The 21894-nt window shown below is 50.8% G+C and overlaps 1 protein-coding gene and 3 non-coding genes across 4 annotated transcripts; all 4 read left to right on the forward strand.

Annotated features, from left to right (window-relative positions):
• The first annotated feature begins 140 nt into the window (after window positions 1-140).
• ncapd2 (non-SMC condensin I complex, subunit D2) lies at window positions 141-20077 on the forward strand. The gene is made up of 32 exons (XM_064308805.1): window positions 141-301; window positions 1134-1250; window positions 1477-1552; window positions 2304-2362; window positions 2483-2658; window positions 3729-3874; window positions 3992-4119; window positions 4292-4415; window positions 4784-4931; window positions 5484-5681; window positions 6396-6530; window positions 6619-6706; window positions 7343-7541; window positions 7745-7863; window positions 8385-8597; window positions 9206-9368; window positions 10553-10640; window positions 11150-11286; window positions 11708-11727; window positions 11858-11965; window positions 12086-12313; window positions 12477-12631; window positions 13143-13254; window positions 13683-13806; window positions 13954-14109; window positions 16433-16610; window positions 17651-17745; window positions 17923-18003; window positions 18427-18610; window positions 18910-19075; window positions 19537-19656; window positions 19756-20077. The coding sequence occupies exons 2-32, from the start codon at window positions 1136-1138 to the stop codon at window positions 19836-19838; spliced, it is 4122 nt and encodes a 1373-aa protein (XP_064164875.1). The 5' UTR covers window positions 141-301; window positions 1134-1135; the 3' UTR covers window positions 19839-20077.
• On the forward strand, window positions 1717-2032 carry LOC135242211 (small nucleolar RNA U85). Its single transcript, XR_010326275.1, has one exon. It is a non-coding gene; the product is annotated as a small nucleolar RNA U85 (small nucleolar RNA).
• LOC135242204 (small nucleolar RNA U85) lies at window positions 3208-3529 on the forward strand. The gene has a single exon (XR_010326273.1). It is a non-coding gene; the product is annotated as a small nucleolar RNA U85 (small nucleolar RNA).
• Window positions 6913-7242, forward strand: LOC135242200 (small nucleolar RNA U85). Its single transcript, XR_010326270.1, has one exon. It is a non-coding gene; the product is annotated as a small nucleolar RNA U85 (small nucleolar RNA).
• Window positions 20078-21894: the final 1817 nt, after the last annotated feature.

The following is a 21894-nucleotide window of genomic DNA, read 5'->3' on the forward strand; positions in this document are numbered from 1 at the left end:
CCAAGATGGTCACAAATATTAATTCAATATATCGCCATTTTGGATTAACGAACAGCCTCATTTCCGATTGTAAATGGCTGCTGTGGAAGGCCTCTATCGATTTGGCTGGTGTGCTTTGCAATACATTTCCGGAACGAGGTGGAGCGTAATGACGTGTGTTTATTGGCGCGCACGGAGAAAATTCAAAACTGCGCTGTTCACAGAAACCGTTGCTAGCGATGTACGCTAGCAGCTAACGACTGTCTTTATCGCAGTGGGTTATTTTCTCGGATCCAGTCTGTTTGAGTTCTGACAATTCACGGTAAGTGTGGTTATGTCATTAATTTATTAATACATGTTATTTGTAGCTGGCGAATGCTAATGTATAAGGTTTTAAAGAAATCAATGAAAGAGTGTTCTTGCAAGACAGCTAACTACGTTTGAGCACCATGCGTTAATTTAGCCGACTGATTAAATTAGTCTTTTGCAGACTTTCTAGGTAACTTGTTGGTTGGTTAGCGTTTTTGTGGAACAATGTTTGTTGAAAAGCCAAATGACAAAAAACAAACAGCTAAAGTTGTTGGCTTATTGGTGAACGCGTTGGTCATAAGGCTTGTTGGGAGTGAAGATGTACAAGTCGAGGTATGTTTGCTATCTAGTAGTATCTAGATGTTTTTTGTTAACTGATGCTAAGTATATTGCTGCTGCTTGCCTATTTTCGCGTCTGACTAGGCTAGTTAGGCAGACGCTACAGAGTTAGCGTTTTCTTTGTTTATTGAAAGCTGACTAACTTACTAGCGCTAGAGAATTTGTCGAAAATTAACGGTAGCTTCACTGTTTTAGTAGATGTTGCGAAATTAATTAGCTAGCTATCTAGTTAGCTATGTATCTTGGCTAGCAAACCTCCATCCAGCTACCAATTTAGACTACTTAAATTTGTTAGTTGGGTACTGGTGTGCAGTTTGTATTCAAACGATAGCTAGGTTGGTTTGTGAAATTTTTAAAACCTTTTACATTTAAAAAAGTTGCCTAACGTTATTTGGGTCAATCAAAGCGATTTCAGCCATTCTCGGCAGTTTATTTTAGATTCTGCCATCTTTAATGTTGCATATAGGGCATGTCGGTCATGGTACATTGCTTTGAATCTCTCGTAGCGATGTGGGACTTCATTTTGCCAGTTTGTGTCAGTGATTTGGTGAAGACTGGGGGCATCAACCAGTACGTGGTCCAAGATGTTCTTTCCCCCAAACAGCTGGCAACGCACCTCCACAGTAAGTAACGAGCTAAGTTAGTTCCACAGTGCTATGGCATGTTACCGTTACCATCCAGTTTGCCTTTTATCCTGTTATCACGATAATTTGAGCTGTCTGTGTCTTAAACAAACACGTGTCTCCGTTTAACTTCCAGTGGTTTTACAAAATTTGCAGTGATGTACCCATGCCATATGTGTGCATATACACTTACTTGTGTACCAATTGATGCTTCCTCCTTGTTCAGGTTTCAGGGCTGCATTGAGGAGTCAGGGCCCCCTGTGCATCCTGGAGCACTTTGACACTGCCTACAGTGTTCTGAAGTCAGTATTCACCTTTGGCACTTGTTGGCCAACTAATGGCAAATGTGTGCTGTGTGTATGTTGATTCACAATTTTATGGTACAGACTTGTCATCTGAAAGTGACTTTAAATAGAATTTAAGTTAAAAGACTGCTCATTTCAACAAACTCTTATTTTGTCCTGTTGCCCTGTGATGAGACCTTGGCGAATGTGAGCTAGCTGGTTAAGTGCGTGGTTTGCCCCACCTACTGGTTGGTGGGTAATCTTGGCAGTGTAGTGGAGATTGACTGCTCTGCTGTAAGGGCCCACTTACAATAAAATCGATCCCCCCCTCACACTCTTCCTCAGAGACCGGAGGAGGAGGCAGGGTGGAATTGACAGTGTGATTTGTGTTCAGTGTGTCTGGAGTGTTTGTGCGCGTGAGTGTGTCTGTATCAGGAGGCTGGGGCATTCTCAATCTGTCAGTCTGCTGTGAACTGCTTCTTTGGTAATCTGAGGGCATTCTGGTTACGTGTGTTTAAATGTTGCCCCAGTGTACATTATCGGCATACACCAGTTTACAAATGTGTGAGTTTGCAACGCCATATGTGAGGTCGGCGTTCATGAGGATTCCTGATGGCCCCAAATGACTGACTTTGTATTCATGTTAGCCAAATGTCTGATTATGTTTCTTTTAGTTTGCAACAAGAAAAGAGCACTGATTGTTCAGTTTCCTGAAATGCTCCTCAATCGGGAATTATTATGGGAGGACTGAGGTCTATCTGTTTCTCAGACATTTCCAGGCTGTTGACGTGGGTGTGAAAGAAGACACTTTGGAGTTACTTGTGCAAGGTCAGTCTGCAGTCATGTCAATGTGTAGATTTGTTCACACTTTAGAGTATAAATGTTTGTGGTTATGCGGGTGGTCTGGGCTAAATTGGTGTATTTCTCTTCCCCTTATTCCCTGTGCAGTGGTGAATGGATTGTCAGTCTCTCTACCATCCCTCCTCCTCTCCACCTCGACCTCAGCTGTGGACAGAAAGCAGCAGCTCAATGCTGTTAAAATGGCAGTCTTCCTGCTCTGCAAACTTTCTGAGCATCTGGAGAGTGACTCCTACAGGCAGAGCATCGTCACTGCGCCTAGCAAGGTACGCCTCCACAGGTGATGGGTGTCTAGGCCCTGTTTCATGAAGCAGGATTAGAGTTGGGTGGATAACTGCGCTGAGTAAAACCCAGAACCCTCCCAAATCTGGAACATGGACTGAAGTGAAGAATCCCAGTTATCCTACTAATTTGGTAATCCTGTTTCATGACACAGCCCCCGAGAGTCGTCGTCTGTTGGCCTTATGGTCAATGCCTGCATCTGTCTCCAGAATGCCATTTGTACATTCGGCCTGTTTCCTGTTCTCTACCTTCTTACACTTGACTTGACCAGTCTGTATTTGTTAATCTTTCTGGTCATTTCTGTAGCAAAATGTCGAATGACTTGTGCCATTTATCATGTGGACGGAAAAATGTTTTTCTTGTTCTAGCATCCTTAAGTCAAACTAAGTGCACACTCAGCATAACAATATTCACATTTATTTGAATGTCAATGTGTAAATGGAAGTTTGAGTCAGATCTGCCATACTCTTCCCTTAGAGGCAGTGGTTGTAAACATTTTGAAGAGGAAAGCCACTCACTTTAAATTGACTTTTGCCCAGTGATGAGATCATGGCAAGTGTGAGCTGACTGGTCAAAAGGTTGAGTACTCGGCCTCCTGATTGGTGGGTAATCTTGGTAGGGAAGTGGAGAATTGCTTTCCTGCTGTAAGGGCCCACCCACATTATACCAGCACCCCCTCTAATGCTCCCCATGGAGAGACCTGGATGAGTAGGAGAGTGGGTGTTGACAGTGTGAGTGAGTTGTCTCTTCTGTGTTGTGTGTTTGGGTGTGTGTGTCTCTGTGTCAGGAGGCTGGGAGATGCTCGGCCCTGTTAGCCAGTCTGCTGTGATCATCTTCTTTGGTAATCTGAGGGCATGCCCCCTAGTTGCACAACTCTAGCTGCTTGTCCACAACGTACACTTAGGGTTGAGTCATCCAGTGCCTTGTTGAGTGTAATGGATTGCAGGCAGTGGTGCTTTGGAATCAGTGGTTGCCTCCTGACCCTGCAGCAGTGCTTGCTCAGTCCATGCTGCGTTAATACCCCCGACTCCCCGGTCTCTGCATGGACTCTCAGGGCGGGAAGAAAGCCAGAGCTGCCGGTGAGGACCAGATGCAGTGGGACTCAGAGAGGGCGCCCGTGCTGCAGGCTCTCACGCAGCTGCTGCAGCTGGACATCCGGACCCTCTGGAGCCTGTCGCTGGTGGAGGAGGAGTTTGTCAGGTCGTCTCTAGAAACTGGGCTCTGAAATCATTCTTTTCTCAATAATTGGATTTACAGTTTCCAAAAAAAATGCAGTAAATTTGAGTAACTGAGTTAACCGGTCTCTTGTGCCCTCAGCTGTGTGACGTGCTGCTGCTACAAGCTCCTGGAGAACCCCGGCATCAGCCTGGTGAAGAGCAAGCCCAGCCGCGACGCCATCATCCACCTGCTGGGGGTGATGGTCAAGAAGTACAACCATCTGCTGGGTGAGCGCGCCCGCTTTCGAATGAGGCCCCCGTCTCACAGAGACGCACACGGTCGCAGGGGCTTGGGCATGAGCCGCGTCTGCACGCGCTGGGCCGACCCCGCCTCTCTCCCCGTGGCAAACGAGCCGTGTCTGCACATCACATGCCGTCCTGACCCCGCCTCTCTCCCCAGGCGCCAGCGTGAAGGTGATCCAGCTGCTGCAGCACTTTGAGCAGCTGTCCTCGGTGTGCGCGCAGGCTGTGGCCGTGTGGAGCACCGAGTACAACGTCAAGGCCATCGTCGGGGAGGTCATGAGGTGTGTGCGGGGTGGGGAGCTGTTAGTTGTTTTCTGTGATGGCGTGTACACTGCCTTTTCTAGTCTCTCAGGATGTGTGTTAGATCTTGGCGATGTAGTGTGATGCTTGGAGAACTGGACTCATCACTCGGGTTGCAGGTTCGATTCCTGTGTGGGGCACTGCTGTTGTGCGCTTGGCTAAGGCAGTCGGGTTTGCACATGAAATGCGTATAATTGGACATGCAAAATTATGCCGCCAGTTGGATATGTACATCCTCACGTTGGACACCAAATTTATTTGTTTTAGTTGTCTTAAGACCTAAATGTGTTTATGGTATTTAGTGTATTCTCTTTCACACCCCTCCCCTCCTGCCCTGCCCACTGTGCAGAGAGATTGGTCAGAAGTCCAGTGAGGAGCTGAGCAGGGAGGGCTCGGGCGTGAAGGCCTTTTCCTGCTTCCTGTCAGAGCTCAGCACGCTGGTGCCCGACACCATGATCCTCAACATCAGCGTTCTGCTCACACACCTGGAGGGAGAGGTAACTGCTGGAGCCCTCAGTACCTGCCTGCACCGAGCTGTGTGTGTGTGCAAATGATCTACCACTCGGGCACTGCGCAATTCCATTTTTCATAGATAATCCATTTTTTGTCGAGTTTGGTGTTATTGGTTTAGAGCAGGGGGGTTGCCCAGTCCTGTTCCCGGAGATCCACTGTCCTGCAGGTTTTCTATTCAATCCTAATTTGGCACACATGGGCTATGCCTTTTAATCTGACTGTGACCGGTAGTCTGCCGACTTGGGCCAGAATTGGCGTGATCCTAGCAGCGCTGTAGCCAGTATGTGGAAAAGGGCACTGCTGGCTTCTGAGCACATTGGGGTAGTCCAGCCCCCTTCAGTGCTCTTTGTGGGTGGTGCTAAAGTAACCAGAGCCACCCCTGGCGATTTAAAAAAATTGGGGAGGAAAAAAGTTTGGGGTAGGAGTTGTTGGTGCATTATAAAAATGCAAAGCCAAGGCTTTGAATAAAATTGAGTGAACTCAAACGGATGTAAAGCGAACCAGTGTCTCTGTCTCTCTCTCTCTCTCTCTCTCAGAGCTACAGCATGCGCGTAGCCGTGTGTGAGGTCCTGGGGGAGGTGCTGGTCCGGGTCCTGAGCGGCGACGGGCTGAACGAGTCGGGCCGGGCCGACCGGGACCGCTTCCTGGACACCCTGCAGGAGCACCTGCACGACACCAACTCCCACGTGAGGGCCCGCGTGCTGCAGGTCTACACCCGCGTCGTCAACAGCAAGGTGAGCCCGAGGGCTGTCTGCTCCCCGCTGTCCGCCTGGCCCCAGCTGTCCCCCTCTTCCCTAGCACAACTGTGCTAAACGCACTGTTAGCTAAGTTCCATATTTAATAGTTACCAGAAACGAAAGCTTGTGTTCAGCCCTGTTTGGACGCAGTAAGTGTCCCAGAGAGGAATGTTTTAATGAATAAGAGGCTGAAACCTGTAGGACAAATGCACTGGTGCATAGCGTAAGGTCGAGATTCAACACTGACCCCAAGAAAAGCAGTGCATTTGTACAATTATAATGCTACAGGCCATTATATATATATATATATATATATTTTATTTTTATTTTTTATAAAGGCTCATTTATAAAAATAATAAAAAATAATTTAATGTACATTTGCACTTTTTGTGCTTGTGTATACACTTGGAAGGTTTTTCAATATATTTCCTGTACATGCCAACAACCCTGACATGTACAGGAAAGCAAAGCGTGTACTTTCACAGAGCGGCTTTTGAAGTTTGAAAGATCTAACGGATTACTGCTAGGCACCAGTCGGTTGACAGGTTTCTTTTTTTTTTTTTTTTTTTTTTTTTGGGTCAAGAAATGCAATTTAATAACCTAGCTGAAGGTTTTTTTTTTTTTTTGATGGATCCTGGATTGAACTGCTCATTTTTTCCTCTGTTAAAGTGAATTTCTGATGGCGTGTGCGCTCTGTCTCTCCCCCCCCAGGCGCTGCCCCTGTGCAGGTACAGCGAGGTCATGGGGCTGGCGGTGGGTCGGCTCCTGGACAAGTCCATCAACGTGTGCCGGAACGCCATCCAGCTCCTGGCAGCCTTCATCGCCCACAACCCCTACAGCTGCAAGGTAGCGCCGCCGCGTCCGCCGCCCCCGCGTTCGTAACGAGCGCCGCGACCGGAGCTGCGGGCCAACCGCGTGTCTGTTCTGTCTGCAGCTGAGCAGCGCCGATCTGAGGAAGCCCTTGGAGAAGGAGACGGCCAAACTGAAGGAGCTGAGGGACCGGGGGAGGGAGAAGGCTCCAGGTAATTACCCATCTCCCCCCGTCCCTCGCCGACAGCCGTGTCAGATTCGCAGGCGGCGTCTGTCAGCCTGTCCTCCGTGCAGCGCTCGCCCTCATTTCCCTCACCTCGGTGTTCCTCGCGCGCTGTTCTGTCCTCCCTCTGTCTGGCCTGCAGGTGTTTGTTAGTACTTTTGCTGTCTTGGATTTGTGACTACTCCCCCGTGTTTTGCCCAGTGATGAGACCAAGGCGAATGCGAGGCAGTTGGCTGAGAGGGTCAGGGTCTCCCAGCTCCTAATTGGTGGGTAATCTTGGCAGGGCAGCGGAGATTTGCTGCTCTGCTGTAAGGGCCCACCCACAGTAAGGAAGCTCCGCCCCCCTCGCACTTGCCTCCTGAGATTGAGGAGGGGGTGGGGGGGGGGGAGCTGACAGTGTGAGTGTGTTGCCTGTCGTGTGTTTGTGCGTCTGCGGTGTGTGTGTGTTTACGTTGGGAGGCTGGGAGGCTCCCCTCTGTAAGCAGCCAGTGACCTATGAGCGGCTTCTTTGGTAATCTGAGGGCAAGCTGAGTGTTGTTCCCGCCCCTGTTCCGAAGCCCGTTTGCTGTGTTTGAATGTGTGGCCCCTGCATTGGCCCCTGCATTGACCCCCTTGTCCTCTCCAGTGGCCGTGATCGAGGCCGGGGAGCTGTGGGCAGCCATGGAGCCGGAGCTGCTGCAGACGGCCAGGGCGGAGCTGGAGCCCGCCAGCGAGGGGGAGAGAGGAGCGCAGGAAGAGGGAGCCGAGACGGAGGTGGAGACGGAGGAGAGCGACCGGGCCACCGGCGTGCAAATCGCGCAGTTCCTCAGGGTGAACAAGTACAGGTACAAAGTGTGCGAGATCTCGCAGGGTATGTAGTGTTTCCATTGGCCGCATGGCTTGACGTGGAAGCTACTCTCCTGTAGTACCTTTTGGCCTGTGGGCCTGTCCCTGGTCCTCACGACCGCGCCCGTTTGCAGCGTGCGTGGCGTTTGAGGCGGTCGATTCGCGGTTGGGCTGACCGCGCTCGTGTGGGTTTGTGTTGCAGGCAGGCCGTGCGGCTGTGCCTCCGAGCTCACGACGTGTTCCCGGAGTCTCCGCTCTTCTCCGCTCTCTCCACCCCCTCCACGGAGTCAGTCATGGACACGCTGGCTCGTATTTTCAAAGGTAACCAGTTGTGAAAGGTCCTTCCCAAGCTTCAGTATGGCTTAATTGATCAGGCTCTGATATTCAGAGCTCAGTCTGCTTCAGAATTTAGCTTCAGTATAATTGAATTAAGAACATCTGCTCTGGTACTCTTTGCAAGATGGGCCTTCTCAAACTCTCCTAAACGAAGGCCTCCTAAAGCAACCACAATGCGGCATGATGAATACCCCCTTCCAAAAAAAGAAAAAGCTGCTTGGCTAAATACACTTGGTTGTAAATTTCTGCCCTGCACCTCAGATGTAAATGTTTGCCTTTACCAGGCTGGGCAAACACTGAGTAAGTGAGTGTGTTTCCCCCTACTAGCAGCTGGACCCAAATGAGGCCCCCTGCCCCAAACCCCGAGTTCACTGTAGTGAGATCACTACTACTGTGCCTGCTGAAGAGGAACCTTGGACCACAGGCCATTTAACGAGCCATCAGAATGCATATTGTTTGGCACCGCAGTCTTAAATTCACTGGTTTTTACCCCCTGCTTCCCTCAGGCCCGGAGCAGGACACCCCTCAGGAGGAGGAAGAGGAGCCCGCTGCCCCGCAGGAGGAGGAGGAGGGGGGAGCGAAGGATGAGGCGGAGGAGAGCGAGCTCAAGAAGCAGGAGATGCTGGTTCAGTACCTGAGGGACACGGAGAGCTTTGCGCTGCAAGTGGAGAAGGCCATCGCCGTCATCAACATGATGCTGTACTGGAAGACCACCACTCGTAAGCAGTGCAGCGCTGCCTCTGAGCCTCTCAGTGTAGGAATGGTCTTGCCATTCTGTCGGATGACATTGCAGCCAAAGTTCTGTATTGTGGTGTAATGTTCTGAACAGTTAGCCAGCACTTGCTTGGTTAAGCTACTGCCGTTTGTCACCAGTCACAAGTAGCGACTACCTTGTCTTGGCTTTTGACTTTCATGATTTGTACGTCTTCATGTCAAATTCAGTGTAAAATAGTTTTGAATTGAGATTTTAAATGTGTGATAAGGCAGTACCGGAGTTTCACGTTGTCTGGAGGCCCAGCCTTCTCTGGCAGCTTTGTGAACGTGCAACAGGATTGACGGGCAGGTAGGGAAGCCTCCTTGCAAAAGAGCCGTCCTGATTGGTCGTTAATATTCAGGCGCAGTGAAATTTGGAGTAGTTTATTTCAGAGCCCGGGGTAGTCGGAGAGACTGGATTGTTCTTCTATTCATTTGACCAAATGTGAACAAACAAGTTCTAAAACAAACTTCCACACTGCACCTTTTAGCAACTTCACAAACGAATGCACATGCTTATCTAATGATGTGACGAGCAGGAGCACTCACCCGTGTGTGTGTGTCTGTCTGTCAGTGGTGCAGGAAGCGGTTCAGTTCTGTGTGACGGTGTGCGAGTTCAGCGTGGCTAACGCTCTGTCGGGGGTGAGGAGGATGCTTCCCTTGGTCTGGTCCACCGACGCTGCGGTGAAAGAGGCCGTGGTGCAGCTACGAGGCTCTACCTCACCAGGGGACACCACAGTCAGTGTGGCCTAGCCTCGCTACAGATCACACCACCACCAGTCATGTGGGCCAGCCTCGCTAACCCGTATCACACACAAGGCATTGTGGGCCTAGCCTCGCTAACCCTATCACACACACCACCAGGTCAGTGTGGGCTAGCCTCCTAACCGTATCACACACACCAGCCATTGTGGGGCCTAGCCGCTAACCGTATATTACACACACCAGGTCAGTGTGGGGCCTAGCCTCGCTAACCGTATCACACACACCCAGTCAGTGTGGGGGCCTAGCCTCGCTAACCGTATCATTACACACCACCAGTCAGTGTGGGCCACCTCGCTACCCGTATCACACCCACCACCGTCAGTGGGGCCGAGCCTCGCTAACCCATCACCCACACCAGGTCAGTGTGGGCCTAGCCTCGTAACCATCACACACACCACAGGTCAGTGTGGGCCTAGCCTCGCTAACCCGTATCATTTCACACACCACCAGGTCATGTGGGCCTAGCTCGCTAACCGTATCATTTACACACCACCAGGTCATGTGGGCCTAGCCTCGTAACCCGTATCACACCACCACCAGGTCAGTGTGGGGCCTAGCCTCGCTAACCCGTATCACACACACACCACCAGGTCAGTGTGGGGCCTAGCCTCGCTAACCCGTATCACACACACCACCAGGTCAGTGTGGGGCCTAGCCTCGCTAACCCGTATCACACACACACCACCAGGTCAGTGTGGGGCCGAGCCTCGCTAACCCGTATCACACACACCACCAGGTCAGTGTGGGGCCTAGCCTCGCTAACCCGTACACCACACACCAGGTCATGTGGCTAGCCTCGCTAACCCGTATCACACACACCACCAGGTCAGTGTGGGGCCTAGCCTCGCTAACCCGTATCACACACACCACCAGTCGTGGGGCCTAGCCTCGCTACCGTATCTCACACACCACCAGTCAGTTGGGGCTAGCCTGTACCTATCACACACACACCACCAGGTCGTGGGGCGCTCACTAACCCGTATCACACACACCACCAGGTCAGTGTGGGGCCTAGCCTCGCTAACCCGTATCACACACACACCCAGGTCAGTGTGGGGCCTAGCCTCACTAACCCGTATCATTTTTCTAATTTCTGCACAACATGACAGTGCTGCACGTCACTGCCTGTGCTGAGCGTAGCGTTTGCTCTCTCCCTCAGGGCCAAGGCGCAGACCCTGGTGGACAGTCTCTCGGAGCTGATTGTAGACGCATCGCTGGGGACCATCCAGTGTCTGGAGGAGATAGTGAGTGACCTCCCACTTCCTCTTCTGCTTTTCCACTTTCAGTGGGGGTTTTTTTTTTTTGCTATTGGCCTTTAAGTGCTGTGATTTGAGTTTGTATATTCAGCTGAATCATCTCCAATTTTCCTCTTCAAAGTTTATAGTCACACAAACAATGGAACTTCTTTGCTAATTTTAATACTCATGACATTGATGTGACGAGTGTAAAATTTGGCCGTTGCCTAGCACTTTCTTCGTAGCATACGATAACTGGTAGTGTAATTGGCAACCCTGGGACCGGAGATGTTTTTGTTCCATCAGAACAAAATGACATAAATGGATCAATTACACTAAATTGCTGTTGGTAACCGTGAGCATCTGAATCGCTGTGCTCTCGCATCTCCTGCTCATTTGCATTAAACTGGCATAATTGGTCCGGTTGTGTAATTGGTGAGCTCAGAGGGGCCGGCGTGGCTCGCCCCCTGCGCTGTGTGGGCGTGTCCTCGTCTGACCCCGCCCCCGTGTCTCCGCAGGTGCAGGAGTTCTTCAGCAGCGGCAGCAGCCTGCAGTCCAGCGTGGTGCAGGTGCTGTGGGAGCGCTTCAGCGGGAAGCAGGAGAGCTCCGCCCTGCACAGACGCGCCGCCGCCCTGCTGCTGGGCATGGCCGCACGGTGAGACGCGCCCCGGGGGGGGGGAGGGGCCGCGTGTCTGGGGGCGGAGGAGCCACGTGTCTGCGCTGGTCAGAGTGCAGATGCGTGGGCCGGCTGCTCTGGCCCATGGCCACAGGTAAGGGCCGCGCTTGCTGGGGGGGGGGGAGGGGCACGCTTTGTCTGGGACGGGGGCGCTGTGCTGTTGGCCATTCAGGTGCAGAGCGGTGGGGTCTGCAGTCTGGCCACAGCACGATATGCTCCTGGCTCTGGGAGGAAAGGTTTTCCTGGGACTGACTCATGCTGGCCAGAGGGCCGTGCTTGACCATCTCCAGAATGCACTGAGCACAAATACAGGTTGTTTAATCATATACATTTACCACTGTACCCATGTCTGCTGTCCTGTTTTCTCTCACCAGAGCTTTCTGTTCCCCCCCATTTTAAGGTGCTTTTTTGGCATGCCCTGTACTGTTGCCAAAGCAAATGTTACCAAGACCAACAATACAAAATCAACTATACAACCTGTGATTTAAGTGCATTATTGTAAGTGCCACATTATACACAACGCTATTGATCTATGCTGTAGTACTGTAAGCTCAGGTATCCTCTCCCTCTCTGTTGCAGCCAAATAAAGATGCTGCTCCATTCAGGCTGCCTCAGGACCACCAGCTCTTCACCTGCCTCACCCAGGCCATTGCCGAAGGTAGGGCTGCAGTCAGCCTGCTTTAAAGGCCATTCAGTAAGTCTCCTACATTACAGCTCATGGGCAAACGAGACTCTGCCTCAGGCTCCCTCCCTCCCTCCCTCCCTCTTTCCCGGCCAGGTGTGGTGATGAGCGACCCTCACTGGCAGAGCTTCATGGAGCAGGCCGTTCGACTTATTTACTTCCTGGCGGAGTCACCTGACCAGATCTGCTCCCACCTCCTTCAGCGCTGCTCGCGTCTGCTATTGGACCAGATTGCCGAGGGCGGAGAAAGCGCCAAGGAGGGCGGCCTGTCGCAGGGCAGGTCTCAGGGCGGGTCTCAGGGTGACGACGAGGAGGGCGGACAAGGTAAGGAAACTCGCAACGAAGTCATCGTGAACTCTTTGGTGCTTTTGTATAAAACCCCTGGTGGTGGCTGTGGTTATTTTACCCATGGGGCTGTGCTGCAGTGGTGAGGGAACGAGGGCGGTGCTGCGGCAGGTCTGTAACTCTCCTCTCTCTCCTCCCGCAGTGAGCTGCGTTTCCCTGGCCCAGCTGCTGGCCCTGTGTGGCTCTGTGGCCTTCTGGCAGGTGTCTCACCTGGAGCGCAGCGTCAGCGTGGAGCTGCGCAGGAGGAGGGGAGAGCGGGAGGAGAGGGAGGCCACCGGCCCCTCCGCCAAGGCCAAGGTGGGCACTCGACCTTCAGCACTGCTTTTTATTACTGCTACACAAGGGCCTATACAAGGGAAGCTTGTTTTTTCTTATGATTTTGAAGCGCAAAACCCAAAGGGTAAAGTTGGAGGCAGGGTAGCCCCATCATTGTGAATAACTTTCCAGTCCATGCTTGTGCTGTCCTTCAAATACAGATTTAAAATGCACCTTTTTAGCTTGAGCTATGGGCAGTGTTCACATTTTCACTCTTTGTTGCCCTAGCTCATCACATCTTTTATTCAATATGTTGTCTTGAAAAAGTACCCTGACCTACTCTTCCCTTTCCCGCTTTCTGTTTGTGCTCTGTGTTATGCTGTTCTGGTTGGTGTTTTTTTTGTAAAGTATAGTGTTTGGCTCTGTAAAAATGTACTATAAAGTTTGACTATAAATTTTTTATAAAAAAAAAAAATAAAGTTTATGTAGAGGGACTAGTTTTTTAGTTGCTCCTTGCTTCACCAGCTGTAATTGTGATTTGCTCCTCCCACAGCAGGCATCCAATGAGAGCTGCATGGAGGAGGAGCTGGGATTGGTGGGCGCCTCTGCAGAGGACACGGAGGCTGAGCTCATCCGTAAGATCTGTGAGACTGAATTATTAGCCGGTGAGTTTAATTCTCAGGTTTAACCAGTACCAAGCCCTTGTCTGTATGCATTCAGGATTTGTATTTTGGTTCTTGGTTGGCTTAGATAATTTGATTTAGTGATTTTGCATATTTGCTCATTGTTTTTTGCTCATGCAGTCTGATCAGTTTACTTCAGCATTATCTCTATAAGAGCGAAGACTTGACGTTAAGTTGTGTTGATCTGGGACTAACATTCTCTATTCGTCTGGTGGTTGACAATGTAACTTACTCGGAGCTGGTCAATTACAGCTGATATCAAATTCAGGAATTCACATTAATCCGAGTATTCTACCTCGCCTAGGTAGTGAATGTTAGTTTGCATGGTTCATTTGTAGTTATGGTTATTAAAATAATGATGTGAAACTTTACCGGTCTTACCTTGCCTTACTCTCCCCCCCTCCACCCAGAGGAGAACGTTCTGAGTGCCTTCCTGCCCCTGCTGGTGAGGGTGTGCAGCTCTCCTGGCCGGTACTCCCACCCCCAGCTCACCGCCTCGGCCTGCCTGGCCCTCGCTCAGTTCATGATGATCAGGTGACCGCCAGGCCGCGGCCTCCCCTCTCTTTAGTGCCTGTGGTCCCCCGCACTGCACGCGCTGCTGTCTGGGCCATTCATTCTGACAGCCTTAATGAGAGCCCATGCGTTAGCGCCGATGCTAACGGCTGTGTGTCTCTCTCTCAGCCCCTCGGTCTGTGAGGAGAACATCCGGCTGCTCTTCACGGTGCTGGAGAGGGCCCCTCTGCCTGTGGTCCGAGCCAACACCATCATCGCCCTGGGCGACCTCACCGTGCGCTTTCCCAACATCCTGGAGCCCTGGACCCAGAACCTCTACGCCAGGTAACCCCGCAGGAAGGAGCACTAGCGCTGTGCCGTCACAGTTGGGGGTTTCCTCCCGTACGTGTCATTTAGGCGACCGTGACTCATTTACCGTGGTAACCATGTCACATGATCAGTCTACACTGGTTTGAGCAATTCACACAATTCTCAGCACAAATGTCACCATTAGCAGCTCATAGCAGGTCAGTATGGCGGTCTATTTAAATTGTAAGGACCAGTAATGTCTTTAGAACTGAAAAGCCTGACGTATTATTTTGGTTGTGCTACCCCTGTGTCATGGTGTCTTGTCCCTGTCCCGAGCTGTTTGTCCCCGTGCTGGCGCTGGACCGTATGAGCGCGTATGCTAACTACAGCGCCCAGGCTGCCGAGCTGTTTGTCCCCGTGCTGGCGCTGGACCGTATGAGCGCGTATGCTAACTACAGCGCCCAGGCTGCCGAGCTGTTTGTCCCCGTGCTGGCGCTGGACCGTATGAGCACGTATGAACTACAGCGCCAGGCTGCCGAGCTGTTTGTCCCCATGCTGGTGCTGGACCGTATGAGCACGATGCTAACTACAGCGCCGGGCTGCCGAGCTGTTTGTCCCGTGCTAGCGCTGGACCGTATGAGCACATACTAACTACAGCGCCCGGGCTGCCGAGCTGTTTGTCCCATGCTGGCGCTGACCGTATGAGCGCGTATGCTAACTACAGGCCCAGGCTGCCGAGCTGTTTGTCCCATGCTGGCGCTGGACCGTATGAGCACGTATGCTAACTACAGCGCCCCGGCTGCCGAGCTGTTTGTCCCCATGCTGGCGCTGGACCGTATGAGCACGTATGCTAACTACAGCGCCCCGGCTGCCGAGCTGTTTGTCCCCATGCTGGCGCTGGACCGTATGAGCGCGTATGCTAACTACAGCGCCCGGGCTGCCGAGCTGTTTGTCCCCATGCTGGCGCTGGACCGTATGAGCACGTATGCTAACTACAGCGCCCGGGCTGCCGAGCTGTTTGTCCCCATGCTGGCGCTGGACCGTATGAGCGCGTATGCTAACTACAGCGCCCGGGCTGCCGAGCTGTTTGTCCCCGTGCTGGCGCTGGCTGTATGAGCACGTATGCTAACTACAGCGCCCGAGCAGCTGCCGTCCTGCAGACTGCGGGCTGCCGAGCTGTTTGTCGCGATGCTGACGCTGCAGCAGAGCCTGAATTTCCTCATCACATACCGATGCCCTGGCCGCTGCTTTATGTAATTCGCAGTCAGATGTAGCGCGAAATATAGGTGGTATAAATCTGAACCCGTGCGCAGGCTTCAGCGCGGAGCGCTGCGAGGTTGAGTCACTCTGGGAGAACTGCAGTTTGAGCCCCATCGTTGTCCGCGCCGTTACTGCATAAGGACGCGGTTCGCTCGTGTTTTGGAGAAAATGCAGCGGAATCTTGTCAAAGATACTTTGATCGTAATGTACACAAGTACAAATTTGGCCTGCCTGGGTTACTATAGCAACGCGTGTGTGCGTGTGTGTGTGTGTGTGTGCGTGTGTGTGTGTGTGTGTGTGTGTGTGCGTGCGTGCGTGCGTGCGTGCGTGCGTGCGTGCGTGCGTGCGTGCGTGCGTGCGTGTGTCCCCTCATGCCTTGCGTGCGATGGTACATGTTGGGAATGTGATGCGTGTAAAATGTAAAGCACTTGTGTCGCCCACACCCCCCCCAACTTGCTCCAGTTTATTTCTGAGCCTGATTGCCCTTCGGCAAGCAGGAGAGGGCTTATTTCAGGTGGAGCTGCGGGCTATGTCAGGTGAACATAAAGAGCGGAGCCAGCCGAGGAGCCCTTGGCAACACGCTGCAGATATTAAATCTGATCACACTGGGGAAATATTCATACTGACAGAGCCGGGAGCTGCGCTGCTCTCTCCCTGTCTGCTTGCCCACTGTCACCGGCTGTGGCCGTCCTGCTCAACCTCTGCAGTAATTGGTTTGAATCCCACAGGATCCCAGTCCTGCTGCTGGCATGGTTCACCTTTTAAAGAGCTCTAGTGAAATGCACACTGTGCTCAATGTGTTGTTATTCATGTAGTACGGGGCTGCCCAACCCTGTTCCTGGAGATCTGCCGTCCTGTTGGTTTTCTCTCTAACCCTAACAAAGCAATACCTCTCAACGGCTAGAGATCTGATTGAGCTGTAAATTAGCTGAGCCAGGTGTGGCAAATTAGTGCTGAAGTGAAAGCCTGCAGGGTGGTAGGTCTTGAGGAACAGGGCTGGGGAGCTCTTGTGTGGAGTGGAGCAGCGTGCGCGTAGGTTGCGGTGATAGGGCTGTGCGTGTGGGGCCGTGTGTGCAGTAAGCCTCTCTCCTGTGCGCAGGCTCAGTGACGAGAGCTCGCCGGTGAGGCAGACTGCCGTGACGGTGCTCACTCAGCTGGTGCTGAAGGACGTTCTGAAGGTCAAAGGGCAGGTGAGCGAGGTCGCCGTGCTGCTCATCGATCCCCAGCCGCACATCGCCAGCCTGGCCCTCAACTTCTTCAACGAGCTCGCCAGCAAGGTAGGCCCCTCACCCCTCAGCCTGCGGGCACAGAAATTCACTGCAATGCAGGGCTGCCCAACCCTGTTCCTGGAGGTCTGCTGTTCTGTAGCTTTTCATTTCAACCCTAATTCAGCACATGTGATTTTACTAATTGGCAGCTCCATGTGACCCCTGCCTGTTGAATGAGGCGTGCTTTAAGAGTTTGTGTAAAAACCTACTAGGCGGTACATCTCCAGGAACAGGGTTGGGCTGCCCTTGCTTAATGCATGGAATTGCACTAAGCAGCTAAGCAGCAATGATTTAATCTGAAATCCTTATTGCTGCTGTCCAGTCCTGACTGTTTCACGGCAAGGTCTGGTAAATGATTATATATATATGAGAACAATAAATAGAGCCAGAATATAGTCATTATTGCACGTGAGGACAAAATTGCTACTTATGAGTTGAATCGCGCTGGTCGTTTTTTCTTCCAAGCAATTGTATCAAGCCGCACTCGTGTAGCGGTCACGCAGTAATTGGTGTAATTACACAGCTGTAGAATGTGGGGCCTCTGTGCCGCTTAGGGTTCCGCGCTGCGATTTGTATTCAAATAATGGCCGAGTATGGGGGCGTGTGGTTAATTATTATCCATTTTATAGGATTTCATAGAGAGGTCTCATCTCATGCGAGAGTGCTTTAGGTGGGAAGCACGGTCCAAAAGGAAAATTGTGTTATTAGTAGTACAATGGGCTGATTCACACCTCAAACTCAAACTGGCCAGTGTAATTTGTTAAAATGATTTTCTGTTGCAAGTAGATTTTTCCATTTTTAATGTAGTTGTATTAAACTGATTCCATTAGTTTCTTTTCAAAATGCTCAAGTGTTTCCACAAATGACTGTATACTGTGACACTGGCTATCAACACAAACCTTTGGCCGTTTAACCTGTAGATGGTGTTTCGCTCTGCCCTCCCAGCCAGATTTTACTTTGATTCATGTGGGGGTTGGGCTGATCAGAGTCCCACTGCCTTTGCTTGCTTCTCTCTTGTTTGTGTTTTTATATTTGCGCTGTTTTTGCAGGACAATGCCATCTACAACCTGCTCCCTGACATCATCAGTCGTCTGTCGGACCCGGAGCGAGGGATGACGGAGGAAGACTTTCACACCATTATGAAGTGAGGGACCGTTGTGCTGTACAGCCCAGTCAGGCAGACGTGTATGCCCCCAGTGACAGAGCTCGAAGCCCTGTTATTTTAGCTTGGTGTGCAGTGGGTGTCCAGGTGGATTGACAGGTGTCTGTCTAACCACAGGGGTGGGGTTAAGCTTCACTGACTCCTCCCCTTCTCTCACAGGCAACTCTTCTCCTACATCACCAAAGAGAAGCAGACCGAGAGCCTGGTGGAGAAGCTCTGTCAGAGATTTAGGACGGCAAAGTGAGTGAACCTCGGCCTCCTCTCCTCATTCCCCCCCCCACTCCTCCACGTGTGGATTTCTCGCCGTTTTTTTTGCTGATTTATGCACATAACGGCAGTCACGCCTCTCCTGCGATTCTGCGGTCGTGACTGTGTGCGGTGCGATGTTCTAATCCCCGCGCAGCAGAGAAATGGGTCAGCAGCGCCGTCAACATGCTGTGACTGCTTCAACACCCACCTTCGCTCTTAGTCAAACTTGCGTGGTGCTAGCCTTAATCGGTGTGATGGGAACACAAGTGTGCTGCCAGTCCTTAAAATGTGCGTGATATTAACCGTGGAGGGGAGAAGCACATCTGCCCCCCCGGTCTGTGGCTTTCCCCCTGTATTCCCCTAATTGTGGTGCGCAGGAGGTGACTGACTCCCCTCTCCCGTGCCGTGTCCCAGGACGGAGAGGCAGTGGTGCGACCTGGCCGTGTCCCTGTCCCTGCTCTCCATGTGCGAGCGCGGGTTCAAGCGGCTGCAGGAATGCTGGGAATGTTACAGCGACAAGCTGGCGGAGCCGGGCGTGTACCAGCCCCTGCTGTCGATCACGGCGCGGATGCGCCGGGGGGCCAAGCCTCAGCTCAAGGTACCGGTGCAGCTGTGCGCTCTTCCTCACACTCCCGCCATTCTGTGCCTGGGAGTGGGGCACGGTGGGTCTTCTTACTGGGGTTTTTAAATATTAAATCTTCAACTGTGACTCTGTGTGTTTGTGATGTAGAAAGTACATCAAACGGTTGGTACACCACCCTGCAGTGGTTTGCTGCTCTAAGAACTTGTTCCTTCCCTGTCTGCTGTGCTCTGCCTCCCAGCTGCAGTCGTGCGTCTCCGTTTCTCAGTGATCGCTGGCTGCGTACGCTTCGTTTTAAACCCCCCCCCCCCATTCAGTCTCAGGTGGAGGACTTTGAGAAGAAGCTGACCGCGGTCCACACTAAAGGGCTGGAGAACATCGAGAGCGGGGAGACTGCGGAGGGGAGGGAGGGAGGAGAGGAGGAGGCGGAGAGCGCCTGTACCCCGCGGCCCGTGGGCAAACGCGCCCGCAAGCCCGCGCAAGGTAAAGGGCGTGCGCTCGCCGGGTTCGGTAATTCAGCGCGTTCGTAGGGAGCACAGGACACGGGGTTACGCTTAGCCTGGACTGCGGTCGCTATGACGTCACATCACGCACATGCCAGAGGGCTGATGTTTGTTATGCAAATGCTTGAATAGTGTAATAAGTCAACTTGGACCTCTTATTTTTAATTTCTTTTCTACTAACTCATGAGCAAAGCTGTGCAGGCACATTATTTCTCTGGTCTCTCGCTCTGCTTGGTCTAATCTGCAGTATTGTTATGCAAATGAAATTTGGCATGCCATACGGTCGGTCACCCGACAGTTCTTGACAATTAGCCTCTGAAATTCCATATGCATGTCATCCATATCATTGTCAGCTTCGCTTTGCGAGAACCTGTCAGTGAAAATGTGAATCTGACGTTGCTTTCACGGGGTAATTATATACCGGCCTCCTGTATCTCTCAGGTAAAGGGAGAAGCTCCACCTCCTGCCGTGAAAGTGACTTTCAGACCCCTAAACCACGCCGCCAGCCCAGGAAGAAAACCATCACCTTCAGCAGTGACGAGGAGGAGGAGGAGGAGGATGGTGAGGCTGAGATTGTCCGCTCTTCTCATTGGCTGAGACGGCTGGTTGTGACTGCTGCTGAGTGCTGGCCTGACTGACGCTGTCCCCTCTGCTCCGCAGATGCCGTGATGACTGAGAACGAAACGCCCAAAGTGACCACGCCCATCGCCCGCTCCTCTCGGCGAACCCGACTCCGACACTGATCTTGTTCATTCTCGTCTCCCCTCTCTTTCCCTGTATCTCTGCTGTCTGTCTTTTTGCTGCTTTCTATAAATGTTTCTTTATGTTTGTGTATCTGTCTCTGCGTATAGCCTTTCTCAGTTTAATATTTTCCAGTGTATGTTAATGATACCAGAATTGTCACAACTTTACCTAAGCGGTTTTGAATTATGAATGGGCAAAATCTGGATTTTTTTTTAATAAAGATTTGTATAAACTGTTACTGGACAGTTTGCTGCTTCTCCTCAAGCTTTTTAAAAATGTATATTATAAATCTTTGCCACCCAGTTGAGAACCGATTTGGCGTAGTTGCAGAGAATAGGCTAGAATATTTGCTGTACTCTGCGGTGGTTCCCAAACTGGGTCGTGGTTTGAGGTGTGTTGCGAGGTGACACGTGGGAAACAACTTCCTGATGCATTTTGCTGTGGCCTTCACACCAGTCAAATTAATAAGTGCGCTTGTGTGACGTGTGAGCAGCAGTGTTAATGAAGATATTTTAGAAGTTTCAGATCCATTTTTTATGTCTATACACACACACCTGCATTTTTAAGGCTGGCTCACAGAAAATGTATGTGCTTATTAAGTGGGTCATACTGGGTTTTAGTTTGGGGTCTCATGAAAGGCATGACCAAGTATTTATGCAATGACTAAGTTATTTTTGAAAATAAAGTTTAAATCCTAGAATTTCACGCTGGCCCCTGGTCTACTATATACGTCCAATGACGTATCGAACCAAATCTGCGTACGATGCTCATGCATGTCCTGGAAATAGACTGGGCAAAAATGGGATTCCTGGGAGAGTTGCACAACAAACACCGCTGCTAACCAAGATAGACCTCAATGTTCATCTCTCTTGTGTAAAAGGAAAAGCATCTGGATGATCCCCAAGCCTTTTGGGTTAACGTCCTATAGACAGATGAGTCGAATGTGGAACTTTTTGGACAACAGCGGTCCTGTTATGTCAGGAGTAACGCAAATGCAGTGTTTCTCAGTAAGAACATCATACCAACAGTAAAACATTGTGGGGGTAGTGTGATGGTGTGGGGATGCTTTGCTGCCTTGGAACCTGGATGACTTTCCATTATTGAAGGAACCATGGATTCTGCTGCGTACCTGAGCATTCTTAAGGAGGATGTCCAGTCTGCTTTCCGTGAGCTGAAGTGTAATTGGGTTATGCAGCAAGACAATGATCCAAAACACAAAAGCAAGTCTACATCTGAATGGCTGGAAATAAACTAAAATAAAGTGTTGAAGTGGCCTATTCAAAGCCTTGACTTCAGCCCAATATAGATGTTGTGGCAGGACCTGAACTGAGCAGGTAATGCTCAAAAACCTGCCAGTTTGTCTGAATTAAAGCAGTTTTGCAAAGAATAGCGGGCTAAAATCCGTCCACAGCAATTTGAAAGACTGATATCAAATTATATGAAGCGTTTGGTTGCAGTTATTGCTGCTAAGGTGGTGCGACCACTTAGGGTTAAGGGACAATTACATTTCACATGGATGATCAGTGTTTTATTAAATAAATCTGTTTTGTGTTTACTCCAGTTTCTTCGTCTAACGCCACATTTTGTCTGAAAGCATTCCGGGTGACAATAATATGCAATAATAGAGGAAATCGAAGGGGGCAAATACTTTCTCACTGGTTCCAAAGGTGCCACGGTTATTTTTTCAGTTTTGGAGGCAGATTTAATAACCGTGTTTTTTTTCTTTTCCTCAATTTAGGAAAAGTTACAAAAGACTTGAACAAGGCAGCTAAATGTCTATCCTGTATTTGCAAAGAAAGGTGAAATTTATAGCCAGCAAATATATATTTTTTTCTGTTTAATCTGTATTTTGAGAACCATTCCTTTCATTCGGTCCATCGCTTCAGTTTTCTGCTCTTACTCTTTCCTGTCTTCACCGTGTTACATGGTGACTGCAATCACGTCATCACTGCGAAATTTCTTAAGAATTTGTCATTGCTAAAAACATTTAAGCTCACATTGTTAGTTCTCTGGGCATCTGTGTGTATTCAGCAGGGAAGTCCAAGATGGATGATC

Source organism: Anguilla rostrata, chromosome 1 (assembly GCF_018555375.3).
Source record: "Anguilla rostrata isolate EN2019 chromosome 1, ASM1855537v3, whole genome shotgun sequence".
In the NCBI taxonomy this organism is placed as follows: domain Eukaryota; kingdom Metazoa; phylum Chordata; class Actinopteri; order Anguilliformes; family Anguillidae; genus Anguilla; species Anguilla rostrata.

Coding starts and splice junctions, on each gene's coding strand:
- ncapd2 (XM_064308805.1), top strand. CDS start 1,136: ATGTGGGACTTCATTTTGCCAGTTTGTGTCAGTGATTTGGTGAAGACT. Junction 7,864..8,384: donor GCTGGCTCGTATTTTCAAAG/GTAACCAGTTGT, acceptor TGCTTCCCTCAG/GCCCGGAGCAGGACACCCCT. Junction 14,110..16,432: donor ACCCAGAACCTCTACGCCAG/GTAACCCCGCAG, acceptor TCCTGTGCGCAG/GCTCAGTGACGAGAGCTCGC.